Here is a 24,763-nt window from a genome sequence, read left to right on the forward strand (position 1 = left end):
TATGATTGTTTTCACTCCGAAGTGCCCTTCGGAGGGCGATATCCCCCGTTTGGAACGCACCGAGTTAATCAGTCAAATAATTACTGAATTAACCTGACTCACTTAATGAACTGCAAATTATTATTTTCTTTATGTCAAAAATATATCAAGAATAGATGGATCATGTTACGTTATGTCTCGTGAGATGCAAACCAATGTAAGTTAGCTGATTTACAAAATAGTTACAGATACACATGGTTTTGGCTTTATTTTTTCCAAACATTTTTCATTTAAAGCACTGCACAAGAACTGCATCCGTTAAGGATTCAAAACCAGAGATTCCAACCCCGGTCTAACGTTATTCATCTTAACAGGTATCAAAAATGTCGCAGAAATATTTCCTGTCAAATTCATGCCTAGAAAACAAGACCTCTCTTCAAAGATGAAAATGAAAGTTGTAGACAATAAGGCGGAAGTCAGTAATTCCCTTTATAGACCTGTTTTTGTTTTGTTTTGTTTCTCGTATTGTAACGTAGGCTACTGTTTGTAACACTGCTTCAAGTCATAATCGAATGTAAACACTGGTAAACAACAGGCCAGATAAACGTTCTATCCACAAAATCAAAACCTTGATACGATTTGGGAATAAACATATAGCTTTCATAATCATAATATTTATAATTGTTTATAACAGATAACACCTTTACAAAAGAAGGTTGCATCACACATTTACTCCTTATGTGTTATGAATGGTGTAATTTATGCATACAATACCGGCTGAATAAATGTCATAACGCGTTTCATTGTTTGCCAACCTGCATGACAAAAACAAAACTCACCTTTGGCTGGGATCAGGCACAGGATTAGATCCCGGGAATTGGCCGGGTGATTTACTGGATCCTAAAACCTGATTCACCGGTCCAGAGGTCGGTGAAAGCGGGGGTGCCTGGACTGACAAAGGATCTGTTTGTCCATCCTCCGTGAAAACGTCGCAGCTCCCTTGATTGAATGCTGGAGGAGGGCTCAGAGGAGCAGGGTAAGTGTTAGTCCTCGGTAGAGGGGTCGCTGCTCCCCCGCTGATGGAGGATGACACTTGGATGAATGTTCCGTAGCTGCTGGTTGTTGACAGAGGGAGACCCGTCACCGCCGCCGCGCCGACATCCGCACACCGGCTCTCGGCTTCCCTGGGGCCAGCGATTCCATTGCTTAGGTTGTAAACCGGTCTTCCGTCCAAAGATATATTTGTGAGAAACAACAGTGCTGCTTGTCTGCGACGGGAATCCCGGCTTTTCCGCAGGTGTTCTTTGTGTGGTTTGGCTGAATTGGTCCTCGGACAGCCGCGAGGACCGCAGTCAGCGGCCGCCATTCTACTGTTAGTAAGCTTAAAGCAGACAGACCTATCAGACCGGCTGAGGGCTGGCCACGCCCCCTGACACCCTATTGGTTCAAATCACGGACACTTGCATATAAATGAGTCTTTGCCTCAGCGGATTGGACAAGAGGGCTTGTTTCATAAATTTGTACAATAATTTTGCTTCAAATGTACAGGAGGACATAAGAAATATGACAGACATCTGTTGCTGTCTTTGATTAATAATATATTTTTTAATGAGAATGATACTTGAGATGAATAATTTTACATATTTGTATATTATTATTATTATTATTTATATAATTATTTTATTTTTAATTTATTTTATTTGTATATTATTATATTATTATTTGTAATTGTTTTTATAATTATATAATATAAAATGATATATTAATTTCTATAAATTAATGATATAAAAAAATCTGCATTCATTTCACCCTTAACTATCAGAAAGCGCCCCCCAGTATGCATCCTATCTAATTTCTTAGGGAATATGTTTGCCTAAACAAATGTACAATAGCAACAAATCTTCACAGTAGCAACAAAAACTAAATTTTCTTGAATGTGGTACAGTCTATGAGTCAGCACAATCATGAATTTTCGTTTATGCAATTTCTAGTTGTATTCACACTAGTGTTTGACTAGACATTTGTCTTTATACTTTTGCAATCTCTTTATGTATCTGCTCCACATGATGCTGTAAATTCAATGCTGGCTAGCATAAGCCTTTGCTGAGCTCTAAGTTTCAGCACAGCTCATTACAGGAGTTAAAGTATGGTATCTATACGGTTCATTCTGTTATGTAAATATGCAGTGTGATGTCTGCAACAGCTCGTGGGATAATAAAATAGGAAAAATAAAAGCAGGGGGGAAAGCAATTTCCGGATTGTTCAGATAAAATGTTAGCAGCAGGAGCATAATCAGAAGTTCTTAATAGACTTGCAATAATATTCCTCAGAATTACTTCCTAAAGAATTATCTTTATGTTGTTTAAATACATAGGCTATCCAAATCCATAAAATGCATTTGTTTAAGATTGTTGAGGGAATGAATGGCTGAGACTATTATAATTGCTATGTTGCAATACGCTTGCAGTTCCACATTATGTTATGTAATAAGGCTTGAGCTAATATTTCATAATCTACTGGTCCACTGTTTGTGGGGAATTAACCTTAGTCTAATCAGTCTGCTCAAAATATTTCCTAGAGTTATTTATTTTGTTTTATTTTTAACAGCTAATCCAGACAAATGCATACCCTCTGAATTTAAAGGGTTATAGTTCGCTCCTAACACGGAACTGACTGACACGGAAGAGAAGAAATTGTTGGTAATCATTTTTGTTTTGTTTGCGCACAAAAAGTATTTTCGTAGCTTCATAAAATTAAGGTTGAACCACTGATGTCACATGGACTTTTTTAACAATGTCCTTCCTACCTTGGGCCTTGAACGTGGTAGTACCGTTGCTGTCTATGCAGGGTCGGAAAGCTCTCAGATTTAATCAAATATATCTTAATTTGTGTTCCGTTGTTATGTGAACCAAGGTCTTATGGGTTGGAATGACTCGAGGGTGAGTAATTAATTACAGAATTTTCATTTTTGGGTGAACTTCCCCTTTAACAGTGGGTCTACAACTTAACAAAATAGTGAAAAGGAATAGTTTTAAATGCCATCTCTAGATTATGGCATTGCTGTATGAATGTATTTCATAATATAGTGTTATGGATGTTGATTTAGTGCCTGTGATGTGAATGAATGGACTGTGTGCATCAATGTTTTAAAAGGCTTAATCTACTTATTTGTAAAGTTGTAGTTAAAATGTCTTCCAGCTGACTTTAAATCTAATATGAACCTTCCTCATTGCTATTCAGCTGGATTTGCACTTGAGTGCAGTTTGCATCAAATAAAAATCAATGGGTGAGACAGTGGCTGTAACTTATTTTTGGAATGAGCGTTCAGATGAAAAAAAAACACTGCGGTATAATGCTACTATATCACAGTGTTCATTTCATTTAAGATGACAAGCAAACAAAATACACTCTTTCAGTTGATGCTTTGGTCAGGTCAGTAAACACACAATTTTGCTTTCTTTATTGTCCAAATAAAACACATGGTTGAAGATCGACATCCTTTTTACAGTCGACAGCAACAGTCTTGCAAGTGCAGTGTAAGGCTTAACGTCTTTTAGCTTGTCTACGGTAAAATCCAGCATTAACCAGAGTGAACGAGTATGATCCACATTGATAAAGTACAGCGTACATGGCTGTTCTGAGGTGTTCCAGCTAGCACCAACATGATAACACAAATGGACATACGTAATGGTTATGCCAAGAAGTGAAATAGTTACAATGGGTTAATGGACTTAGCAATAACATGATATCAGTAAACACTGCACAAACCCAAGGATTATTCATCTTCTCTCTATTCAACAGCCCAATAGGCAATCAATGCAAAATACTATGTTCTTAGTTATTTGTACACAACAGGGTCACTCCTCTGTTTTAGAAAGAAAGAAAAGATAGCTACTGTTTTGATCAGAGTAAAAATATACATTCTCATCAATTGGTAGATGCTATTAGATGATATGACCAAATGTATCATTACCTTAATTTCAAAGTTAAATAAAAGAGACAGAAGACACTATGGATTTGTTCATATCCATCAAAATGTTCACTATCCAAACATTTGTGAGTATTATTGAACCAAATTATGTAAATGACATGAAATGGCATAATCATAATGCTGATAACTTTTCATTAATCCTAAAAAGAGAACTATTTTGAAACGTAAACATATGCCATATGATTTTTTCCCTTCAGCTGTCACATAAGTACTTTAAAATGTGAACTCGTAGCTTAGGCATATTTGAAATACTGTGGTATAACCATACGTTCATATTACAGGCATATAATAAACCGGTTTGCAGGGTTCTTTGTCCTTGAGATGAACATTCATTCAATTCTCTTTATAGGTGCACTCAGCCATTTTTTCAGCATCAGACCCATTATTTCCATCATGACACAAATGTCCTTTGAGAACATAAAAAAAAAAAAAATGACACATTTTTCAGTGATATGCAATTTTTCACTTGAAAGGTATGCGGAAATGTCTTGAAAAGAGACCTTGATAACTGTGAACAGTTTCTTTTTTTAAACTTAAAGAGTGTTTCTTGCAAAGTCTGATCCCTGTTCTTGAAGGCAACAAATTCTGTGCTTAATAAAATGCCTAGATGTTATCAGAAGCTCAACCCTTCAATTATCTAACACACAAACTGTTTTCATATATTCGCTAATGTTTAAACAGACTGAAATGCACCTTTCAGATGCTAAATAGCCAAATGTAAGAAAGTCTTAAGGCCTTTAATGAGACAACTCACAAATTTTACTTGCACCTACTACAACCTCAATACCCACAGAATTACGACCAAGTGGATTCAGTATTTGTTGTTTACGGCAGCTGCCACGAGAGATATAAAAACACCTAGGATGGTCTGAAACGGTGTTTAGGATGTGTTTAAGCACCATTGCTGTTAATGTACCACACTTATATGTTGTTTTGCTCATTACAGATTTACCGTGGCCTCACTGCTTTCTTTCATTCATTTGGCCAGACCCCCCTGCCTAACCTCCTAACTCAATAACCTATAGTAATGTCTAAAGTCACCACAGGGTGGCTCTTTTCTAGACACTTGTGAATCATGTGCTTCCACAGATGACAAGAAGAGTCAATAAGGGGTCATGTGGAGATCTGACAAACTCTTCCTCTTCACCAAATAAAGCTGGACGCAACTGACTTTTCTGCACACTAACACATAAAACGTTTCAGACTGTCGTCTCATATTCCATCACTTCCTTCAGTGTGCCTAGACAGCGGTACTGGATCCTCGGTGTGACCGGAGAAGCGGCTTCCAGCACCAAAATGGTCTTTCGCAGCCTGCGATCAATGAAGTGGGCGTCCCAGGCTGGGTACTGCTTCCTGGGAAGGTCGATACGAATTACCGGCCCCTCTGTCCTTGGGGTGAGGCGAGGCGCGGCAGTTCGCGAGGCCTTAAGGGTCCGCATCTTAAAAACTTCTCCAACGTCTCCTCCTGGTACTGACTCTCCTCCTTTAGTCCTCTGCAGAGTCCGCGGCGGGCTGCTCACCGCATCCAGAGGAGGAGGAGCGGAGGTGGGTGATGAGACACAAGGATCTGAAACAGCACCCACCTGGACGTCGCAACATCCAATATAGGCCCCAGACACAGGGCCATCAGGGTGCAACAGGCAGTAGTAGACAAACATAAAAAATGTGCCCAGGGCGTAGCTACAGGCCACCACACACACCACCACCACGGCATAAAAGTCTGCAGAGCGCTGGCTGCGGTATATGTACCACACGGCAGTGAGGGCCACATTTTCACCCAGGATTATGAGGCTGTAAAGAAGCAGACGGCACCGCGTGGGGCCCTCACGGACGCTGAACCAGCAGAATATGTACACGATGCCCACCATCATGTTGTAGATGATCTCCTCCCACTTGGACATGCAGAAGTCCGTCTCACCTCGGATGATCCAGAAGGTCATGGCGCACCAGTGGGCCACGATGAAAATGCCGAAGTAGAGCTGGAAAATGGAAACGAAGAGGGCGAAGGCCATGGCGCGGGCTCCCACTGTGAACAGGTGCCACAGCATGCTCACCACCACTGCTTTATACGACATTGGGAGCTTGTCATCACGAGAGTCCCGTAATGCCTTCTGATAAGACGCCATCATCCAGCCCAGAGACACTAGAGAGGCGGACGCAGACAAACCTGGATCAAATGAAGCACAATGAGAAAGAGTGACAGAGAGAAAATAGGTCACTTTACATGGTACATTAATTAAATTTAATTACACTGCTGGAGTAAGTATGAGTTGGGTTCTTGGATAGTTAGATGGTGTTTCAGTGTACTAGGGAGGACATCTAAGTAGCTACTTGGCTATTGGTTAAAACCGCATGGTCTATAAAATAATAAATATCCAGTAACTATAAATAATGAATTATATTAAATAATATAAAAATACTTATTTAGACTTTTATTATAAATTATTTTTATTATTATTTTTATTATATAATATTATTTTATAATATTATGTGGACAATATTTACTTTCTATTAATTTTAAAGTGTATCTTTCATTGTCATTGTCACGAATCCTGTCCATGAACTTCCGTCCGCTTGCCACCAGAGGTCGCCCTCCCATTATATTTTAAAGGGGTCATATGATGCTTTTTTAAAGATCATTATTTTGTGTATTTGGTGTAACAGAATATGTTTGAAAGTACTAATAAAGAGACAGGAGAAGGACTGGATCCTGTCATGTCAGTTTATGTGTGTTGTACAGTGTTTTCTTCCGGCTGTGACTTGTGGTTCTGTTCTACTGCCCGTCCTTTTATCATGGCAGGACTTGACGTAGCTACCTTGCAGCCAGGTTAGAGCTTGTTGAGGTTTCTCCCAGAATGTAAGCCAGTTTGTCCTTTTGTTGTATCTGGTTGAAGTCTTTGTGCTGGTTTGTGAATTGGGGGAAGAATGTTTCCCTAATTTGTGTATAATTAGGGCATGTTGTTAAAAAGTGCAGTTCTGTTTCCACTTCATGTTGTGTGCAGTGTGGACACAATCTGTCTTCTTTTGGTAGCCAGGTCTGTCTGTGTCTGCCTGTCTCTATAGTGAGGTTATGGTCACTGAGTCTGTACATGGTCAGGACTTTTCTTAGTTTAGGGTCTGCCACTGTGTTTAGGTATTCTGCCAATTTATATTCTCGCGCTCTCTCTCGCTCTCTCTCTCTTTCTCTCTCTCTCTCTTTATCTCTCTCTCTCTCTCTCTCTCGCGCACACACCTCCGCATTTGAACAGTCAATAGCAAATACTTAAACTAATAACAAAACATACTTACAGTCGCTGATTCAGAAGCAGTGAGACAGAAAGTGAAGTGGGAGAGAAAGGGGGGATGGGATCAGGAAAGGGTTAGGTCCGCGAGCTGGGACTCGAACACAGGACGCCCGAAGCGCAATGGCGCTACATGTCAACACACTGCCCACAAGGCTATCGGTGACAACCCCTCCCATTATATTGACTCTCACACCACACAGACTGTTACACATCACCCTGGATTATATTTCCCATGCTCCATTGCACTAATCACAAGCTCACCTGAAACCATTTGTCCCGTAACAGTCATGGTAACATTAGATAACTTTTAACAGTTTATGAGGCAATATTCTAAATGACCATCCATTTGATTACTGTATTTTACATGTAAATTACATATTTGGGGAGGTATGCCTCAAGTAGCTACTTGGCTATTGTTTAACACGGCATGGTCTATAAAATATAATAAATATAATACAAAAATGTTAATAATAAAATTAAAAAAATCATTAAAAATCATATATAATAATAATAATGTTTTTGAAATACTAATATTATTGTTGTTCTTGTTATTTGACAATAAATCTTTTATTTTTATTGTACTAAAGTCAGAGGTGGACAAAGTACTCAATTCCATTACTTAAGTGAAAGTACAGATACTGCTGGTCAAATATTACTCCATAAACAGCAACACTGCTTTAACAAAAAACAAAACAGCAAGACTTATTTGACATCAAAACAAATTTTTTTTAAAGCTGTCTAATCACTCTCGCTGTACTTTGATGTCACACACAGAATGGCTACAAGAGTGATTACTGATAAACTGTCTGAAAAAAAGACAGTTTTAAAGTCATGTTTTAGAGAAGGAAAAAATCACCCACTGACTTTCAAAGCTGCTACAGAGTAACGACTTTCTACTTCGAGGATCTTGATAGAAATGTAGTGGAGTGAAAAGTACAATATTTGTCTTTCAAATGTAGTGAAGTTAAAGTCATAAGTTCCCAGAAAAAATAATACTCAAGTAAAGTACAGATACTCAAAAAGTGTACTTAAGTACAATACTCAAGTAAATGTACTTAGTTACTGTCCGCCTCTGACTAAAGTAAAATTGAATTAAAATATGTGGACAATATTTTGTGTTAACACTTTATTTTAAGGTGTCCTTGTTACATGTTACATGTACTTACTATTATAATAACAATGAATTATTCATAATAATAATAATAATAATAATAATTAATTACATTTATATAGCGCTTTTCTAGGCACTCAAAGCGCTTTACATTGTCAGGGGGTATCTCCTCATCCACCACCAGTGTGCAGCATCCACCTGGATGATGCGACGGCAGCCATAGTGCGCCAGAACGCCCACCACACACCAGCTTATTGGTGGAGAGGAGACAGAGTGATGAAGCCAATCAGCAGATAAGGGGATTGTTAGGAGGCCATGATGATCAGAGGCCAATGGGCAAATTTGGCCAGGATGCTGAGGTCACACCTCTACTCTTTTCGAAAGACATCCTGGGATTTTTTAATGACCACAGAGAGTCAGGACCTCGGCTTAACGTCTCATCCGAAGACGTTAACACATTAACAGTGTTTTTTGACAGTATAGTGTCCCCGTCACTATACTGGGGCGTTAGGACCCACACAGACCACAGGGTGAGCACCCCCTGCTGGCCTCACTAACACCTCTTCCAGCAGCAACCTAGTTTTCACAGGAGGTCTCCCATCCAGGTACTGACCAGGCTCAACCCTGCTCAGCTTCAGTAAGTAACCAGTCTTGGGCTACAGGGTGATATGGCTGCCTGACTGTAATTAGTGGTAGTATAATTACACTCTTAAAAATAAAGGTGCTTAAAAGGTTCTTCACAGCGATGCCATAGAAGAACCATTTTTGGTTCCACAAAGAACCATTGAGTCAAAGGTTCTTTAAAGAACCATCTCTTTCTTATCTTTTTATAATCTGAAGAACCTTCTTTTGCCACAAAGAACCTTTTGTGAAACAGAAAGGTTCTTCAGATGTTAAAGGTTCTTTATGGAACCATTTAGACAAAAAGGTTCTTCTATGGCATCGTGAAGCACCTTTATTTTTAAGAGTGTACATGCAAGTAACCCTAATCCTAACCCTAACCATATAGTAAGTACATAGTTAATTAATATTTAACTCAGTACTTAAATGTATTACAAGGACACCTTGAATTAAAGCGTAACCTATTTAGTTTTTTAGCCCATTATTATAGTAATGTAAGCTATAGCTATAACGTAAAAAAGATTTGGCTTTATTACCAACTGTTAAAACTTAGGCTGCCAAAAGGAATAAATAATTGTGATTCATTTTATAGCTACTATACACTTAGGCCATGCCAAAAATCGATGAATTTCTTTCTTTTTTCATTTCTTTTAAGGAATTTTACAAGACACATTAGAGACAAAGTGAATACTTTAGCAATAAAATACTTTAAATTCATTTCAAATCAAAACCTACAGAGGCAAGGTTTATACTTCGTTTATTTCAAATCAAAACCTATACCAATGTGTAACCATTCAGATGAGTCTGTACAGTATATGAAGAATGACAGTACACCTCACCATCCCTCTCAGGAAAAAAATGAAATTCTGTTTGAGTGCTGGTACGCTCGCTCTCGAGAAGCTCTCATGAATATTTAATCAGGTTCCTGTCTGGCCATTCATCAGCTCACCCATTTAGTCAGGAGCATTCAAAACGGAAAATCTCTCCTAATCAGCAAAAACATAATCATTAGCTAGTTCTCCAGCCGTCTCGCATTGCACTGAATATGATTATGAGCGATTATGACAGACCCAGCAAAGCACTTTAATCATAATATCAGTCTTCAGACCGGAAAAGTGCAGGTCAGGACAGACCAAGAGGAAACACTCTTGCACTGATGCCAGAATTCTCTACACTGCTGACTGTGCCCTGCTCATCTCCTGAGAACTGGATATGCTTTGTTGTGGAATCACATTTTGGCTCTCCTCAGGTAAATTTTTATCTTTCTGGAAAAAGAGGCCTTCAGCAGTCTGAATAAATGTAATATGAGTAGGGCTGCCACAGAGTAAATACTGCAGCTCTCTAAACTCTAGTCCGAATGGCATGGAAAGAAAGAAGGATGTCACATGAAATTACATTTTTTAAACAAAAATCACATCCTTTAGTTAACTAGCTCTGGGCGCTCTATAAAAGTCACAGTTTGCGGTTTGACATTTGGATAAAATTCCTCAGGGAACATCTAACAGTGGCGACAATTGTTCCCATGGAGCTGAACTAATGCAACAGTGAGTTCTCGCAGCTCTGTAATCAAAGGCACCTGTCAGGTGGGTTTGTAACTACCACATGTGCCGTTCCCTTCTGACAGAGCCAAAAATAGACTGAAGCAATTAAACTACACAATTAAAGATGATTTTAACATGTCACCATTATGAAGACACTGACATGAATATCTAATTGGGTAATATTCTAAATGATCCTTTGATTACTGTCATTTTCATGTTCAATTATATCTCTTTATGATTACTCATTGCAAAGTTGGAGTGCACTCTTCCAAGGAACAATGAGAAAAAAGCATCTTAACTGCTGTTGGATAGTTTAATCATTAATGAAAGTGCTTAAATTTTCATGCACAATGACCTGAAATATGTATGCATGCAACCCGTGGTCTTTCATATTCAGTCACACTTATCACATCCTCAGTAATTTACCAGCTAATTTGCTCTTGGATTGAAAATGAGATGCGTAGCAAATGCATGCTGTGAAATTGCACTTTGATCCTTAATGATGGCCAAATAAATTTCTAAAACAATTCTTATTGTGTCACATTTAAATTAGATGCAATACAGAAATCACACTGCAAGAAAGACATTGAATCAAACTCTGTACTCTGTGACCTGGTGTATAGCAGTATGACAGATTGGGTGACTGATGTAGTAGTCTCTCAGTCCCAGACAGTACGCCCACAGTCCACCCACAGCACGTTTTCTGACCGTCTGATGTATAGTGCACTCAAAAAATAGGTTGAAATCATCAGTTTTAATCTGATTGGCTGGCGTTGTGCAAATTCTGGTAGTAAAGGCACAGGCTGTCTCATCAATATTTCTGAAAAAAGTGCTGCTAACAAGACTTTTGAAGAACTATCTAATCTCTGCATTTATAAAAGTCTGCAAAGTTAGTGGCATCAAAACTTTGAAAGATGTTTAATATTTTCAAAGAAAGACATTTCAAAACAGAAGTGTATATTATTCTTTGTTGTTTTCTGTAGTTACAAAAGTGACAGTAAAAATGTTTTATTCTGAAAAAAGGCATCATGGTTTCAACAAAAATATTAAGCAGCACAACTATTTTCAACAATGATAATAATAATTGTTTCTTGAGCAGCAAATCAGCATATTAGAATGATTAGTGAAGGATCATGTGACACTGAAGACTGGAATAATGATGCTGAAAATTCATCACAGGAATAAATGACATTTTAACACATTAAAATATATGTTATTTAAAATTGTTATAAAATTTCACAATATTAATGTTTTACCTGCATTTATTATCAAATAAATGTAGTCTTGGTGATTATAAGGGTCTTTCAAAAACATTAAAATCTTTTACTGACGTCAAACATTAAAATAGTAAATTATGTTAGAAAAATGTTACATTCAATACTTCTACCTTTTGAAGTCTGATTATGAAGCTGTGCCCATAAAGACAAAACAAACTGTGATTGGTAGCTTTATATTTTTATCTTCTATATCTTATATCTTCTTGTCTAAGTGGGTGGTTCTTAGTGATAAAAATTTACTGTCACTGTCTGGCTCAAAACTATTGATGAAATATGAATATAATGCATATGATACAGACAAATAGCACAGGCCCAACTTATTCTAGCATACTTGGTGAGCTGTTTTTAATCAGAGGTGTCATCAACTTACCCTGCAAAGGGAGGACCTGGCCGGTCTGGACCATAATGCTGAGTTGCAGAACGAGCTGAGGTGCGCTCTTCAGGAAGGTCTCAAGCAACCTCAGCATGCTGATGTCAGCGTTCTCAAACATCGTACGCCAGTAGAAGTGTTTGTGCTCGTGGTCCCCACGCCAGCGGCTTTGCACGCCCAGATATAAGGCATGGACATACCTGGGGTAAAAAGCACAGGATAAGACCTCCAGATCATTTCTAAACACATCACCAAAACTTGCATCAGAAAATGCTAAATTACACTAGTGGTCAAAAGTTTGGAAAATGTGTTTTTTTTTTTGAAAGAGAGAGCTTACCAAGGCTGCATTTATTTTATGAAAAATACTTTAAAAACAGTAAGATTGTAAAATCTTTTTACAATTAAAAATCACTGTTTACTATTAGAATATGTTTAAAATTTTAATTTATTCCTGTGATGGCAAAGCTGAATTTTTAGCATCATTACTCCAGTCTTCAGTGTCACATGATCCTTCAGAAATCATTCTAATATGCTAATTTAGTGCTTAAGAAACATTTCATATTATTATCATGCATTTTGAAATCGATGTTTTGCTGCTTAATATTTCTGTGGAAACCATGGTACACTACCATCACTACACTACAGTGCATTACCAGTTTTGTGCAAGACTGTGTAAGAGAAAAATAAAGAAAAGAAAGAAAGATAGTAATACAAGGGCACATTAAATTGATCAAAATACATTTATAATGTTACAAAAGATTTCTATTTTTAAAATAAATGCTGTTCTTTTGAAGTGATTTCTGGATCATGTGACACTGAAGACTGAGTAATGGCTGCTTAAAATTCAGCTTTGCATCACAGAAATAAGTTACATTTTAAAACATATAGAAACAAATAGAAAGCAGTTATTTTTAACTGTAGTAATATTTCACAACATTACAGTTTTTACTGTATTTTTGATCAAATAAATGCTGCCTTGGTGAGCATAAGGGACTTATTTTCTCTTTCGGAATTCCATATAACCTTGATGCCAGTCTGCAGGCTTGGAAAAGACCTAGAGTCTGCTTATAATGTCACTGTGACCAGCTGAAAAAGGCAGTACACTTGTCTGGGCAGACTACCAGCGCACCATCGAGTGCTCCAGCATGTGATGTTCTACCCTCAGCACCACAGTCTACATGCTGTTGCAGATGTCTTGAGACACACCAAGGTCGCACTTGAGATCACACGGATGTCAGTGAGCATGTTTTCTCAGGAGGGATCACTGTCTCTTACTCTCCTTATTTCAAATTTCCTGATTTACGACCCCAGGACTGCACTGTTTATCCTGTGAGAAGGATGTAAGTGCCAGAAGAAAGTAGAGAGTGCATGACTTTTGGAAGATATGAAGCAAAACCTGCAGCTGTGAATTCGAATGATATTTATGTGAGGCCCTTGAAAAATCTGACTTTCACTGGACTTAATTTGTTTCTTTTGACAGGAAGTGCCATGATTTTTCAGTCTGTCTCAAGGGTAGCGAGAGTAATAGAAGTGCTCGCCGGATGTCAGGAGATTGGCAGAATGAATCACCCTGACTTGATGAGGTCTATAAAATTGCTCCCCATCCTTCTCACAACTTGCTGTGTGAGAAAAAAAACAGCCTCTAAAAGAAAAATTAAGCAATAGAGTGCCTGCGAGAATGGCTGTCAGCGAGCGTGCCTCAAATTTGACAAGTGACACAGAGTCTTTCTTTCTCTAAATAAAGAGTATGTTTTCAATGAGACAGAAAAGCTCTCTTTGCTCGTAAAATTCAGCCTAAGGGCACACGGATGATATCAGACAAAATCAAACCTTGAACCTTGACCATGCAACTATTTTTTTTTCTTCAAGAAAAAATTGGAAAATGTGAACAAATAGGCATCGCTACAGCTGAGAAAACATCTCTCAAATAGCCACGATTGGCAGGCAATGCATCAGTCTCCATGGTGATGACTGGCAAACATTGCAGCTGACAAGCTTGGCCCATTACTTAGTTTAATATAACCCAATTGGAGACAATCATCTGCTAGGCCTGCGTTTTGCAAAGACTCAGGCTTCCTCTGAAAAGGACTTTCTATTATAAAGACAGGTCAGAACAGGCTCACCTCATTATGATTATGTTGCTGTTCACCTGCCATTAAACTCCATTAGAATTCAGCAATATTCAGAATGGCCAATTGACCCATTTGGTTACTCAGATGGCACAGCTGGCCAAACAGCACGCAGCTATTAACTGGCAGGGTTCCTGTAAGTCAGTTAAATACATTTCCCCCTCTCTGCTAAATTACAACACTGATCACACCCTTGAGAATGACAGCAGAAAGAAAGAAAGCTCTAGATCAGATTTCCAGTTGGCTGGACTCAGGCTGTCATTTATTTTATTGAACAGTTAAGCCCTGCTGAGACACTGGATCATGTCATCATGTAACAGAATTAGGAAAATGGAAGTGCTTTCTATTTCCTGTCGCCATATACAGTACATTTCTTTCATTCTTTGCTGTCCTTCTCAAGAGTGTGATCGGAGAATTTTGTTGTAATCTTTCTGTCTTTGACTCTCTATAGGTTCTTTAACCAGATTTAAAAGCTATTTCACAATATTGAGTATAAATCAATGTAGGACTATACCAGCTAGGGAGAAAGCGAAAGATCAGTACAATCAATTTAGGATGGTATAATCTGTATCTATATTTATATTGCTTTACAAACATTCAGTAACTGCATTATTTAATGCATTCAATGAACACATAATATTTAGAATATGCACAACATGTGACAGACGTCTGCAGACAAATGGATAAGGGTTCCTTCATTTCCAGATTATAGTCTTTTTCAGTAAAAAAAAAAAGTTGAGTACGAAAGTCAGTTCAGACATAGGAAAAAATGTGATGAAGTAATTAGAGCTTGATATTTCGCCTCTTATGCATAATAGACAGAATTTAGGAACGTAAAGACATTTAAAATGTTTTTTTCTTGAATTAGCATCAAAAAATACTTTATACATAAACATATTCAGATTTCTGTCTTTTAAATGTATTTAATTCATCCCATCAGTGCTCAACCAGACATAACTTCAAACAAACACAAACCTAAATCACACTAAAACACACACTCCCTACAGCTTCCCTCGGTTTATCAAACACACAGTAACCACAGCTTAAGTTTTATTAGGTTCCTTGCCTTGTCACAGTTAATCCCAGTGCACCGTCTCTCAGGAAGCTGTCTCAAATAGGAATTAAGCTGTTTGGCCTGCAGCAACAGACATCCCCTATCTCTCCTCTAGAATGTGTCCTCACTTCCCCTCGGTAGAGTTTTACTTTGGTATCCAGAGGGGAGAATCGATCACACAGTGCTTGCAAATTATCTCATTGTCACAGATGAGACTGTTTTTAAAACTGGTGTTTTTCACCTTCACTCCTGCTCACTCACACTTTAGGTCTGAATCTTATGTATTTATAAATCTTTTGAAAAAACAAACAAACATGGATTTAAACACACTTTTGGCATGCTCAAAATGGCAACGCACCTGAAACAAACAAATGACTCGATACTTTTTAGTGAATCAAAAACCAACAGCGAAAGTAGTGTAGTTCACAAACAAATGATTTATTGTTTTATGAATCATTCAGAAAGACTCTTCACTTTAATGAACATGCTGAATCCATTGTGTCAAGATTATCATTGCTTTCAGTGATGGAGTATTGTTCAAAAATGTTATGTTTTATGATACTAAATGTTAGTCAAGAAATTTATTATAATAATTAAATAAGACTAAATGAACATGTAAACCAATTATAACTGTTGCCTTCATTTTTTTATGTTCTACAAACACATTTTGCAGCGCATGTAGTGATTTCTTTCTGTGTAAAAGGTGTCTTTTCACCTTCGAGGGTGGTGACTAGTCCTGATTGATCCTGCTCATCTGATGCTGCAGGGTACATGGAATCGAAAACTGTCTTTGAACGTGTGCAGTGAACCAGGTCAGAGTACCCAGAGGGGACTCTTGAATAGGGCTCACTCAAAATGCTCAGTGAAGTCTTTGGTTAAACGAAAATGTAAGAAAGAGAATATTTTATTTGGCATCAGATAGTTGTATCATTATTTTATGTCTGATGTAAAGCCATGAGGGGAAATTGCTTTATAATGGCTAATTTTCATATCAAACCACCCAGTTTTCACATATTCTCCCTCTCAATCATTCTCCCAAGCATGCATCTCAACCCTAAAAATGGGCATTTATTTTCACATCTACTCTCCACCTATCATTCATTCCTCACCTGTCCTTCTTTGCAGCAGCTCAGCGCTCTCTCAATCTCTGGCTGTCTGTTGCAGGTAAGGACATGTAAACACTACAGCTATAATCCCTGTAATGCAGAGATGTGACAAGCTCAGTGCCGGTGGCAGCTTTAATGTCATTACTGCTAATTCCAATCAAACAAAGGCAGAGAGCCTGGGAAGCTCTGCTCGGAAGCTTTTAAGCAAAGACTCAGTCAGAGAGTAGGCTACTAGTGAGAGGTGAAGAACAGAAAGAAATCCATTGCAGGTCAAACAGAGGTAACATGAAAATGGCAAAATGTGCTTCCTAAAAGGTGCTATTCTTAGCTATACTGATAGAAAGAGCCAAAGCAAGAGCAGAGGATATGTCATTAGACATTGGCCTGCAGTGCCAATGATGTTTTCGTTAGTGGCACTGGAAATATTTTGAGTTAATTATATATTCATAGGAACTTAGCTCTGAAGGGCTTAGGCTAAAAGTCTCTAGGCTAATTTGTGAATAAAAAGGGATAATGGTTCGATTTATTCAAATGAGATGAAAATTATTTCCCAATTGTGCCTTATTTGCAGGCTGGCTGGTTTGTTTTGAATTGCAGATATCCTCATTCTCTTTCTGAAAAGCGTCTGCCGTCTTATTACATGAACACATGAACTTCATCTCCAGAGCTGCTCTGAGAGTCACTTCACAAGCATTTCACCATTTAATTTGATAAAAATTATCATCATCATATCATATACACACAGAAAATCAAAGGTCATCATGACAACCTGTCATAAAACCCCAAACTTTTGGTTTACCTTAAAGAATTATATTAAAAATATATTACTATTGCACTATAGAATGTACTTCTTAAAGCAATACTACTACTACTACTACTACTAATAATAATAATAATACAATTTATTTAAACACACAGAAACGCAAAGGTCTTCATTATAACCTGTCAATAAAAGTTTGGTCTAACTTGAAGAAATTATGACAGGAATATATTACTGTTGCACAGTAGAATGTACTTCTTAATAATAATAATAATAATAATAATAATAATAATAATAATAGAAATTATTAATATATTCTTTTTAAGGAATACCACAACATTGTTGTCCATATTTTGATTTAAACCATAAATATGCCAAATGAAATCAAATTAAAAAGGAATTAAATTGAAAGGAACTTAATATTTTTTCATTTGCTTATATTTAATAATTGTATTAAAAATGTTAAAGATTAATTAAATATAAATATTAATATTGTAATGTTTTTATATTCTGTGTGCTCCTGACAGTAAAATGAGCCACTATAAACCTATATAATGGTCCAGTCAAAGAAAAAAATACAGTGACACAAATTGTTTGTCATACCACCCAGCAACAATCATGGTAAATTTGGTATAAAAAAAAAGTAGGGGAGGGATCTTCTAATAAAAAGGTCAGGAGCAGAGGTCTGATGAAAAGCTGAGTAACAGATAGAGAATGACACAGATGGCATGAGAAGCACAGCACACGTGTTGTGACAGCAGCATAAATGAAGCTTGATTGAAATGACCAGCAGCTTTGTGATATCAATGGCAGAAAACATCACTAACCCTGTGTTACCCTGCGGGTCAGCCAGCAGCAGGGTCCAATCACACAGAAGCTCGACCTGTCACTGCTGATCAACGCAGGAAGTGAAAGACAAGCACATCACAGACTCTGTGTTTACAACCACAATTACACGGCGCTCACTCCCTACACATGCCTCTAATATGTGTGGGTGTGTTCCTATTGATTTATATGTGAGTGGATTAAAGTTTTGGCTGTGATCGTGGGCTGCAAATTTTTTTCTCAGCATTATTATGGAAATTGCATTGTGAGTTGCAGCGCACTGTCTGTCAGCAATCAAGATGCTTAGCACTTGATAGACACATTCTGCTCATGGCAACCACACTGAGCGAAAAGAGCAAAATCTAATGTCACTGTTTTTTGAGCTCAGTTCAGAAACAAGTCTTATCTTGTAAAAAAAAATAAACATCTTTTTGACTTTGTCAACTTTTAGGTAAAATCTGGTGCATATAAAAAGCTCAGGCCCCATTAAAGGAGTAGTTTACCCAAAAATGAAAATGTATTACTCACCCTCAGGCCATCCAAAATGTAGATGACTCCAGTCCATCAATTAACATCTTGTGAAGTGAAAAGCTGCCATTATTAATGTGTTATAACTATAAACCATCATGCAAGTTTATAATCCCTATAACACCTCCTCCAGTGAAAAAGTTAATTCCCTGTTGTTGTCTCACATTAAAATCCACCGACATATTTTAGAACTGTTTTTTGTTGATCTGTGAATATTTCTTTTCTGATTCAGACAAGATAACTTCACTGGAGAAAGCAATATTATGGAGAGATGGCTCATATTTTAACCGGAAGCAAAGGTTTGAAGTTAAAAACTCTTGATGATGGAGTTGTTTCTTACACACATGCAGCTTTTCACTTCATTCATTTAATTAATTACATTAATTTATGGACTGGAGTCGTGTGGTTTACTTGTAGATTATTGTAATGTTTTTAACTGTAGCTGTTTGGACTCTCATTCTGACGGCACCCATTCACTGCAGAGGATCCATTAGTGAGCAAGTGATGTAATGCTAAATTTCTCCAAATCTGTTCCAATGAAGAAACAAACTCATCTACATCTTGGATGGCCTGAGTCAGTTTTCCGTATATTTTCCGTATATTTTCATTCATGGGTGAACTATTACTTTACACAGAAAAATAAATGACAGAAAAAACCCAAACAAATTTTTAATTCATCACAGCTATATTTGAAATGAAACCAATGGCATCAGTAAGTAATATTTAAAAAATCTTTTACACTGCTCTAAAGACAAAGGGATTTTCAGAGTGTGCATAAGGCGATTTCTGGTGGACAGATTGAATGAGTGGAGGAGTCTCTCGGGGAGATTATTGACCCAGAAGCTCATGAGAGGTGGAGGAGGAAGAGGAGGAGGAGCCTAGAAACAAACAGCTTGGAGATAATGATGAACTAGCATGGGACGACAGGAAATACAAGGAGGATCCCGTTTCCGCACTATGACTGCAGGACAGTCATAGGCGATGCAAACTAACAGCGGTGAGGTTGAATACTGTGATATCTTGCATCATTTCTGTTGTCATTTTCCCATCATAGACACCTCTACTTACTGAATGTATGTTCCAGTGACTGATTCTTAAATTACCATCTTATATGTGATCCTGGACCACAAAACCAGTCTTAAGTGTAAATTTTTCCAAATTGAGATTTATACATAATCTGAAAGCTGAATAAATAAGCTTTCCATTGATGTATGGTTTGTTAGGATAGGAAAACATTTGGTCAAGATACAACTATTTGAAAATCTGGAATCTGAGGATGCAAAAAAATCAAAATATTGAGAAAATCACCTTTAAAGTTATCCAAATTAATTCCCTAGCAATGCATATTACTAATCAAAAATTAAGTTTTGATAAATTTACGGTAGGAAATGTACAAAATATCTTTATGGAACATGAAAAAAAAACAAGAAAAATCTATAATTTTGACCCATACAATGCATTTTTGGCTATTGTTACAAATATACCCCAGCGACTTAAGACTGGTTTTGTGGTCCAGGGTCACATATTTGGCCTGCTGAAATATATGTGCTTTCAAATATGAAAGCCTATTAAATTCAATCAATTTGTGCCAAACTACATAAATATTCACTGCAACAAAAGTTGTTCCTATAGTATTTTCTTAACATAAACCTTGCCATCTTAGTAGTTTAATCATATGGCCCTAAATACCCCTAGGCGTGGGTGTGGATTAGTTGCACGCCAAGGGAAGGCATATGATGACAGAAAATTATGAATGAACTGCTGAGGTGACACCTCAAAGGAATGCACTATAGATTTGTATCTCATTATACTGAGTTCTATGCACTCACGTACCTCCAGACCTGTGCCAGCTGAAGAACGTGCACGACGCTTTGGAAGAGCCACACGCTGGCTCTGCAGCAGCTCTCAGCGCTGCTCCGGGATCCGGTGACCGCAGCGGAGCGGCCAGCGCCCCGCTGATCGCTGTCCTTGGTGCTGAAGTGGCTCTCCGCATTGGACGCCGCTACCATGGCAGCCGCAGCCGTGCCGCTCCCGTTGGCGTCGGAGTAATCGTACGCGAACCATCGGAAGCTGAGCACCTGCACCACCACAGACGGAATGATGATAAAAACGAGTGTCAGAGCGAACCACCAGTAGTCCCGCCTGAGATAGTAGTCGGCAGCCAGCCACAGGTCTGAAGCCCCGTCCGAGAAAAAGACCAAGAGGGCGCAGAGGGTCCAGCAGCAGTCCAGGAGCGAATACTCCTTCCCGACGGGACGCCACTGGGGAGAGCGCTTCTCCAGCCCAGGGAGGCACGTCGGCGGAATGTCATTCTGCAAAGAAACGGCTGTACCGTCTGATTTCGCGGCCATTACAGAGACCCCAAAGCGTGTGACTTTTCTGAAGGCTCATTGAGATGAATGGGGGAAAGTCACGTGAGAGGAGGCAATGCCTCCGTCGCGCTATAATTGGATATGATCGGTTAAGGTTGGATGTGATTGGTTCCTGTGATACATCACACGATTGTTTTCGTGCGAGCTCTCGGTCTAAATGAAGAAAATGATGGCATTATTGACTAATTATAAAGTAAGTAGCCTAAACAACTCTCCCGCTTAGATACCACCACTTTGTGTCACGTCAATAAAACTTGAAATGGTCTGAAAACGTGATGACTGCGTCAGTTTTTAGCGAGCATTCAGCATCATGAAATGAAAGATATATCTTCGTGTCTGTGGCAGTGTTTACAGAGCTTTTACGACGATGACCCGAAATAAGTTGACTATTAAAAAGAACAGCTGAACATAAGTTCACAAATAAAAAATATTGGTAACGAGCTAAGATTAATAAATGCTGTAGAAGTAGGCTATTGTTTATTCTTAGTTCATGTTAACTAAAGTAGTTAACTAACTGAAACCTTATTGTAAACTGTTTCCAGAATATTGTTTAAATTGTTACTGCCTTTAGTTATTATTTTGGAATAAATATAAAAAATGCATAAAAACACTATGAAATGTATAATTAGTATTACAAATATAAAAAATAATAATAATAATAATATTAATAAAATACAAAATAGAATTATATTTGTTCTCTTTTTATGTAATATTTATATATAAAACTGCCTCCTCATTTTAAAACACCACCGCACACCACTGATACATCACTGATATATATATATATAGTCTTATTAATAGGATATAATATATAGTATTATGTTTTTTGTATTTGGCTAAATAAACACATGTAAATGTACATAAGATACAAAGCTATAGCGTTTAAAAGTGCTTCTCAAAAGCACTAAATACTCTTCAGAGTCTCATTGCCTTGTAAACAGCGGCGCCTCATGAATATAGTAGCTAAATGAAGTCATAATCTCCCATTGAAGTGCAAATGCACTAATTTAAAACAGCTCCCACCACAGTCTGTACACATTAACATACAAAGTGGTGTTGATAAGAATGCGAATAAAGACCAAAAATGTAATGTCAAGTCTTTGTAGATATTTGATCTTTGTAGATATTGATAACATTAGTCAAATGCTGTATTTTAGTAAGAAAATAAAATAACACTAATAAGATTTCAAACGTTTTAAGCTCAAATTCATACTGTGATTTTGTGTTTCTCTTTTGTGGTTATATTAACTTGTATATTACCTTTTCACTACACATAAATTAAGTTTGGTAATAGGAAATAATACATTTTACAGCACTCCTCTCTTACCTCCTGAGGTCGAAGACTTTTTCTGAGTGAGCCTAGAGAGCCACCGGCCGCTTCAGTGACAGACTGACACTTTACAGTTCAAAAAGCGTTTCTGTGCTAGTGCTGCCACCTACTGCTAATAATACGTACACGAGATGAAGCAGAGCTCTGACAGTAGTTTGGTAGGGACGTGATTGACAGGCTTAAAAAAATTAAAATCACATTCATGGTCACTTCACTGCAAACGGAGACAAATGCTTCAAACCAGTTCATCTCTGGTTCTGCCAGGTTTTAAAAATGAGATGGGCTGGTGTCCTTAGCCAGACAGCTATCTGACCAGCAATACCACGAGAAGGTTGAGAAGTTGGCATATCAAAATTTTTTAATGCAGTTTGTAGTTGTTGTAGTTGAAAAACATAACCTATACATCCAAATCAAAAGCTTTTACAAAATAATCCCGCAGTACAGCAGGTTACTTATGAATGGCCCAAGATAAAACTTACATAATGATTCATAGTAGGGTGTTCATGTTTTTTTTTTTTTGGTCAGTAATATTCTGAGAGTACATATTACATATTTCTAAACTAAGCAGATCTACATTAACAAAATCAAGTCATTAACCAACCACAGAGGGGCAGTAAGGTAGTTTAATTTAGCCTTTGATCAAGAGCAAAATATTACAGAAAACCTTAAAAATGTACACTATGAGTAGCCTAATCTTTAACAGTGAAAAGAAACTATTTACATCTAAGCCAAACACAGGTGCAGTCATCATACTAAAACAGACCATTATCACTGAACAGTGGGTTTGTAGAAATCTATGACCATTTAAAAAAATACTGTAGTTATGTTGTCCGAAAATACCAAGGGCCAGATGGTTACAAATATGTGGTTTATTATTGTTCATAAATATTTTATCCATATTTTAACAAACAACCTCTTAGAAAGCACAGGTTGCTTTCAATTATTTACAGACTTTAATGTTTAAAATCCCCCAAAATCAATGGTTTCCCAATGATGGACATTATTTTTTAATGCTGGTTGAACAACATAAGGTTTATGAACATAATTTCAGAATTTAAGAACCTTCTGACAATTACAGTAACAACGTTGAATGTGTAGGTACTGAAAACACGGTCTGGGTGTATAGTAACATGATTGTCAAATCTTGACAGGCTGAGACATAGTAAATCATGGACAGAACACATCTTTTTTTAATTCAGGGTCTTCTGGTGGCCTTGTTTACAAAAACTAAATGTCCTCAACTAGCTTGTCAAAACTGATCAATAACAACATGGTTAATGAAGGATTAGAAAAAAAAGAAGAAAATTATTTTGCAGACTACAATTTCAAATGATTTTTTTAATAACAAAAATTGTAATCATTTTTTATTCAGTCATATTTTTATAATACCTAATAAATAGACCATTTCATTAATTATGACACATTTACATTTATGCATTTGGCAGACACTTTTATCCAAACAGACTTACGTTGCATTCAAAGTACACATTTTGAATCTGTTCATGCAGTCCCTGGGAATCAAACCCATGCCACAAAAATAATAATACAATACATTGTTCTGTATACATTTTAAAATGTAACATGCATTATTCCGCCTCAGTGTCTCTTATTTTCCCACCTAACCAACCTGTATAGTAAAACAAGAAGTTAATTTATGCATTCTTTATATTATTTGCATCCCTTCAGTCAAGACTTTAATTAACATATAGTTTAAAAGCTAAAGTGGGACGAGATGAAGCATGGCATAAGGAGCATATATCGAGCATTAGAACATCATCTGGCAAGCACTTCACACCACACAGACAAAAACAGATGTTTCTAAGATCCTTCACTCCAGCGTGTTCTTTGTAAGCTGGGCAAGATCAAGGAAACATGCTCTCAATCCCATCACAAAATCCCCTCCTCTTCCCACCTGTCTTTACAACTTTTTACAGATGTCAAACAGATGTGATTTTTGAGAAGAGTCTTGACTTCATTAGCACTAACTTGTCATTCTGAATCACTGTCAAAATATTCAATTGAAAATACTTTCAGGCTTATTATTAGATACAGGCACACATAAGTACTTCATTATCAGTACTGTGATTTCTCAGTCATTAAATATCAATATCTTTAAATACTGCATTCTTTTAAGTATCTGTAATATAAACTACAAACAAAAGTTTGGTGTCAGTAAATGTCTTATGTTCGCCAAGGCTGCATTATTTTGATCAAAAATTCAATAAACCACTATAATATTGTGAAATACTACTGCAAATTAAAACAACTCTTTTCTATTTTAATATATTTTAAAATACAATTTATTCCTGTGATGGAAAAGATGAATTTGTTTTTGAACATTTCTTATTATTATCAATGTTATAGTTGTGCTGTGATTCGTACTCTGATAAAAAGAACGTTCAAAAGAACAGCGCTTATTTTGATCAATTTATTGCATCCTTGCAGAATAAAAGTATTCTATATATATATATATATACAGTATATA

At 37.1% G+C, this 24,763-nt stretch overlaps 2 protein-coding genes across 4 annotated transcripts in view; both read right to left on the reverse strand.

Annotated features, from left to right (window-relative positions):
* The window catches only part of cables2a (Cdk5 and Abl enzyme substrate 2a), a 13,998-nt gene extending 12,584 nt beyond the window's left edge, over positions 1–1,414 (reverse strand). For 2 of the 3 annotated variants that reach the window (XM_016444432.1, XM_016444430.1), the window contains exon 1: positions 819–1,411. In XM_016444432.1, coding sequence (XP_016299918.1) covers positions 819–1,345 — 527 coding nt within the window. In that variant the 5' untranslated portion in view covers positions 1,346–1,411. Of the gene's footprint in view, positions 1–818 lie in introns of all 3 variants that reach the window. The other variant, XM_016444431.1, reaches the window with a different exon arrangement.
* A 3,630-nt stretch (positions 1,415–5,044) lies between these two features.
* On the reverse strand, positions 5,045–20,927 carry LOC107656543 (XK-related protein 7-like). The gene is made up of 3 exons (XM_016444424.1): positions 20,410–20,927; positions 12,175–12,374; positions 5,045–6,137 (listed from the first exon to the last, which is right to left on the reverse strand). The coding sequence occupies exons 1-3, from the start codon at positions 20,925–20,927 to the stop codon at positions 5,170–5,172; spliced, it is 1,686 nt and encodes a 561-aa protein (XP_016299910.1). The 3' UTR covers positions 5,045–5,169.
* Between the last annotated feature and the right edge of the window lie 3,836 nt (positions 20,928–24,763).

Source organism: Sinocyclocheilus anshuiensis, unplaced genomic scaffold, assembly GCF_001515605.1.
Source record: "Sinocyclocheilus anshuiensis isolate Anshui unplaced genomic scaffold, SAMN03320099.WGS_v1.1 scaffold1639, whole genome shotgun sequence".
NCBI lineage: Eukaryota > Metazoa > Chordata > Actinopteri > Cypriniformes > Cyprinidae > Sinocyclocheilus > Sinocyclocheilus anshuiensis.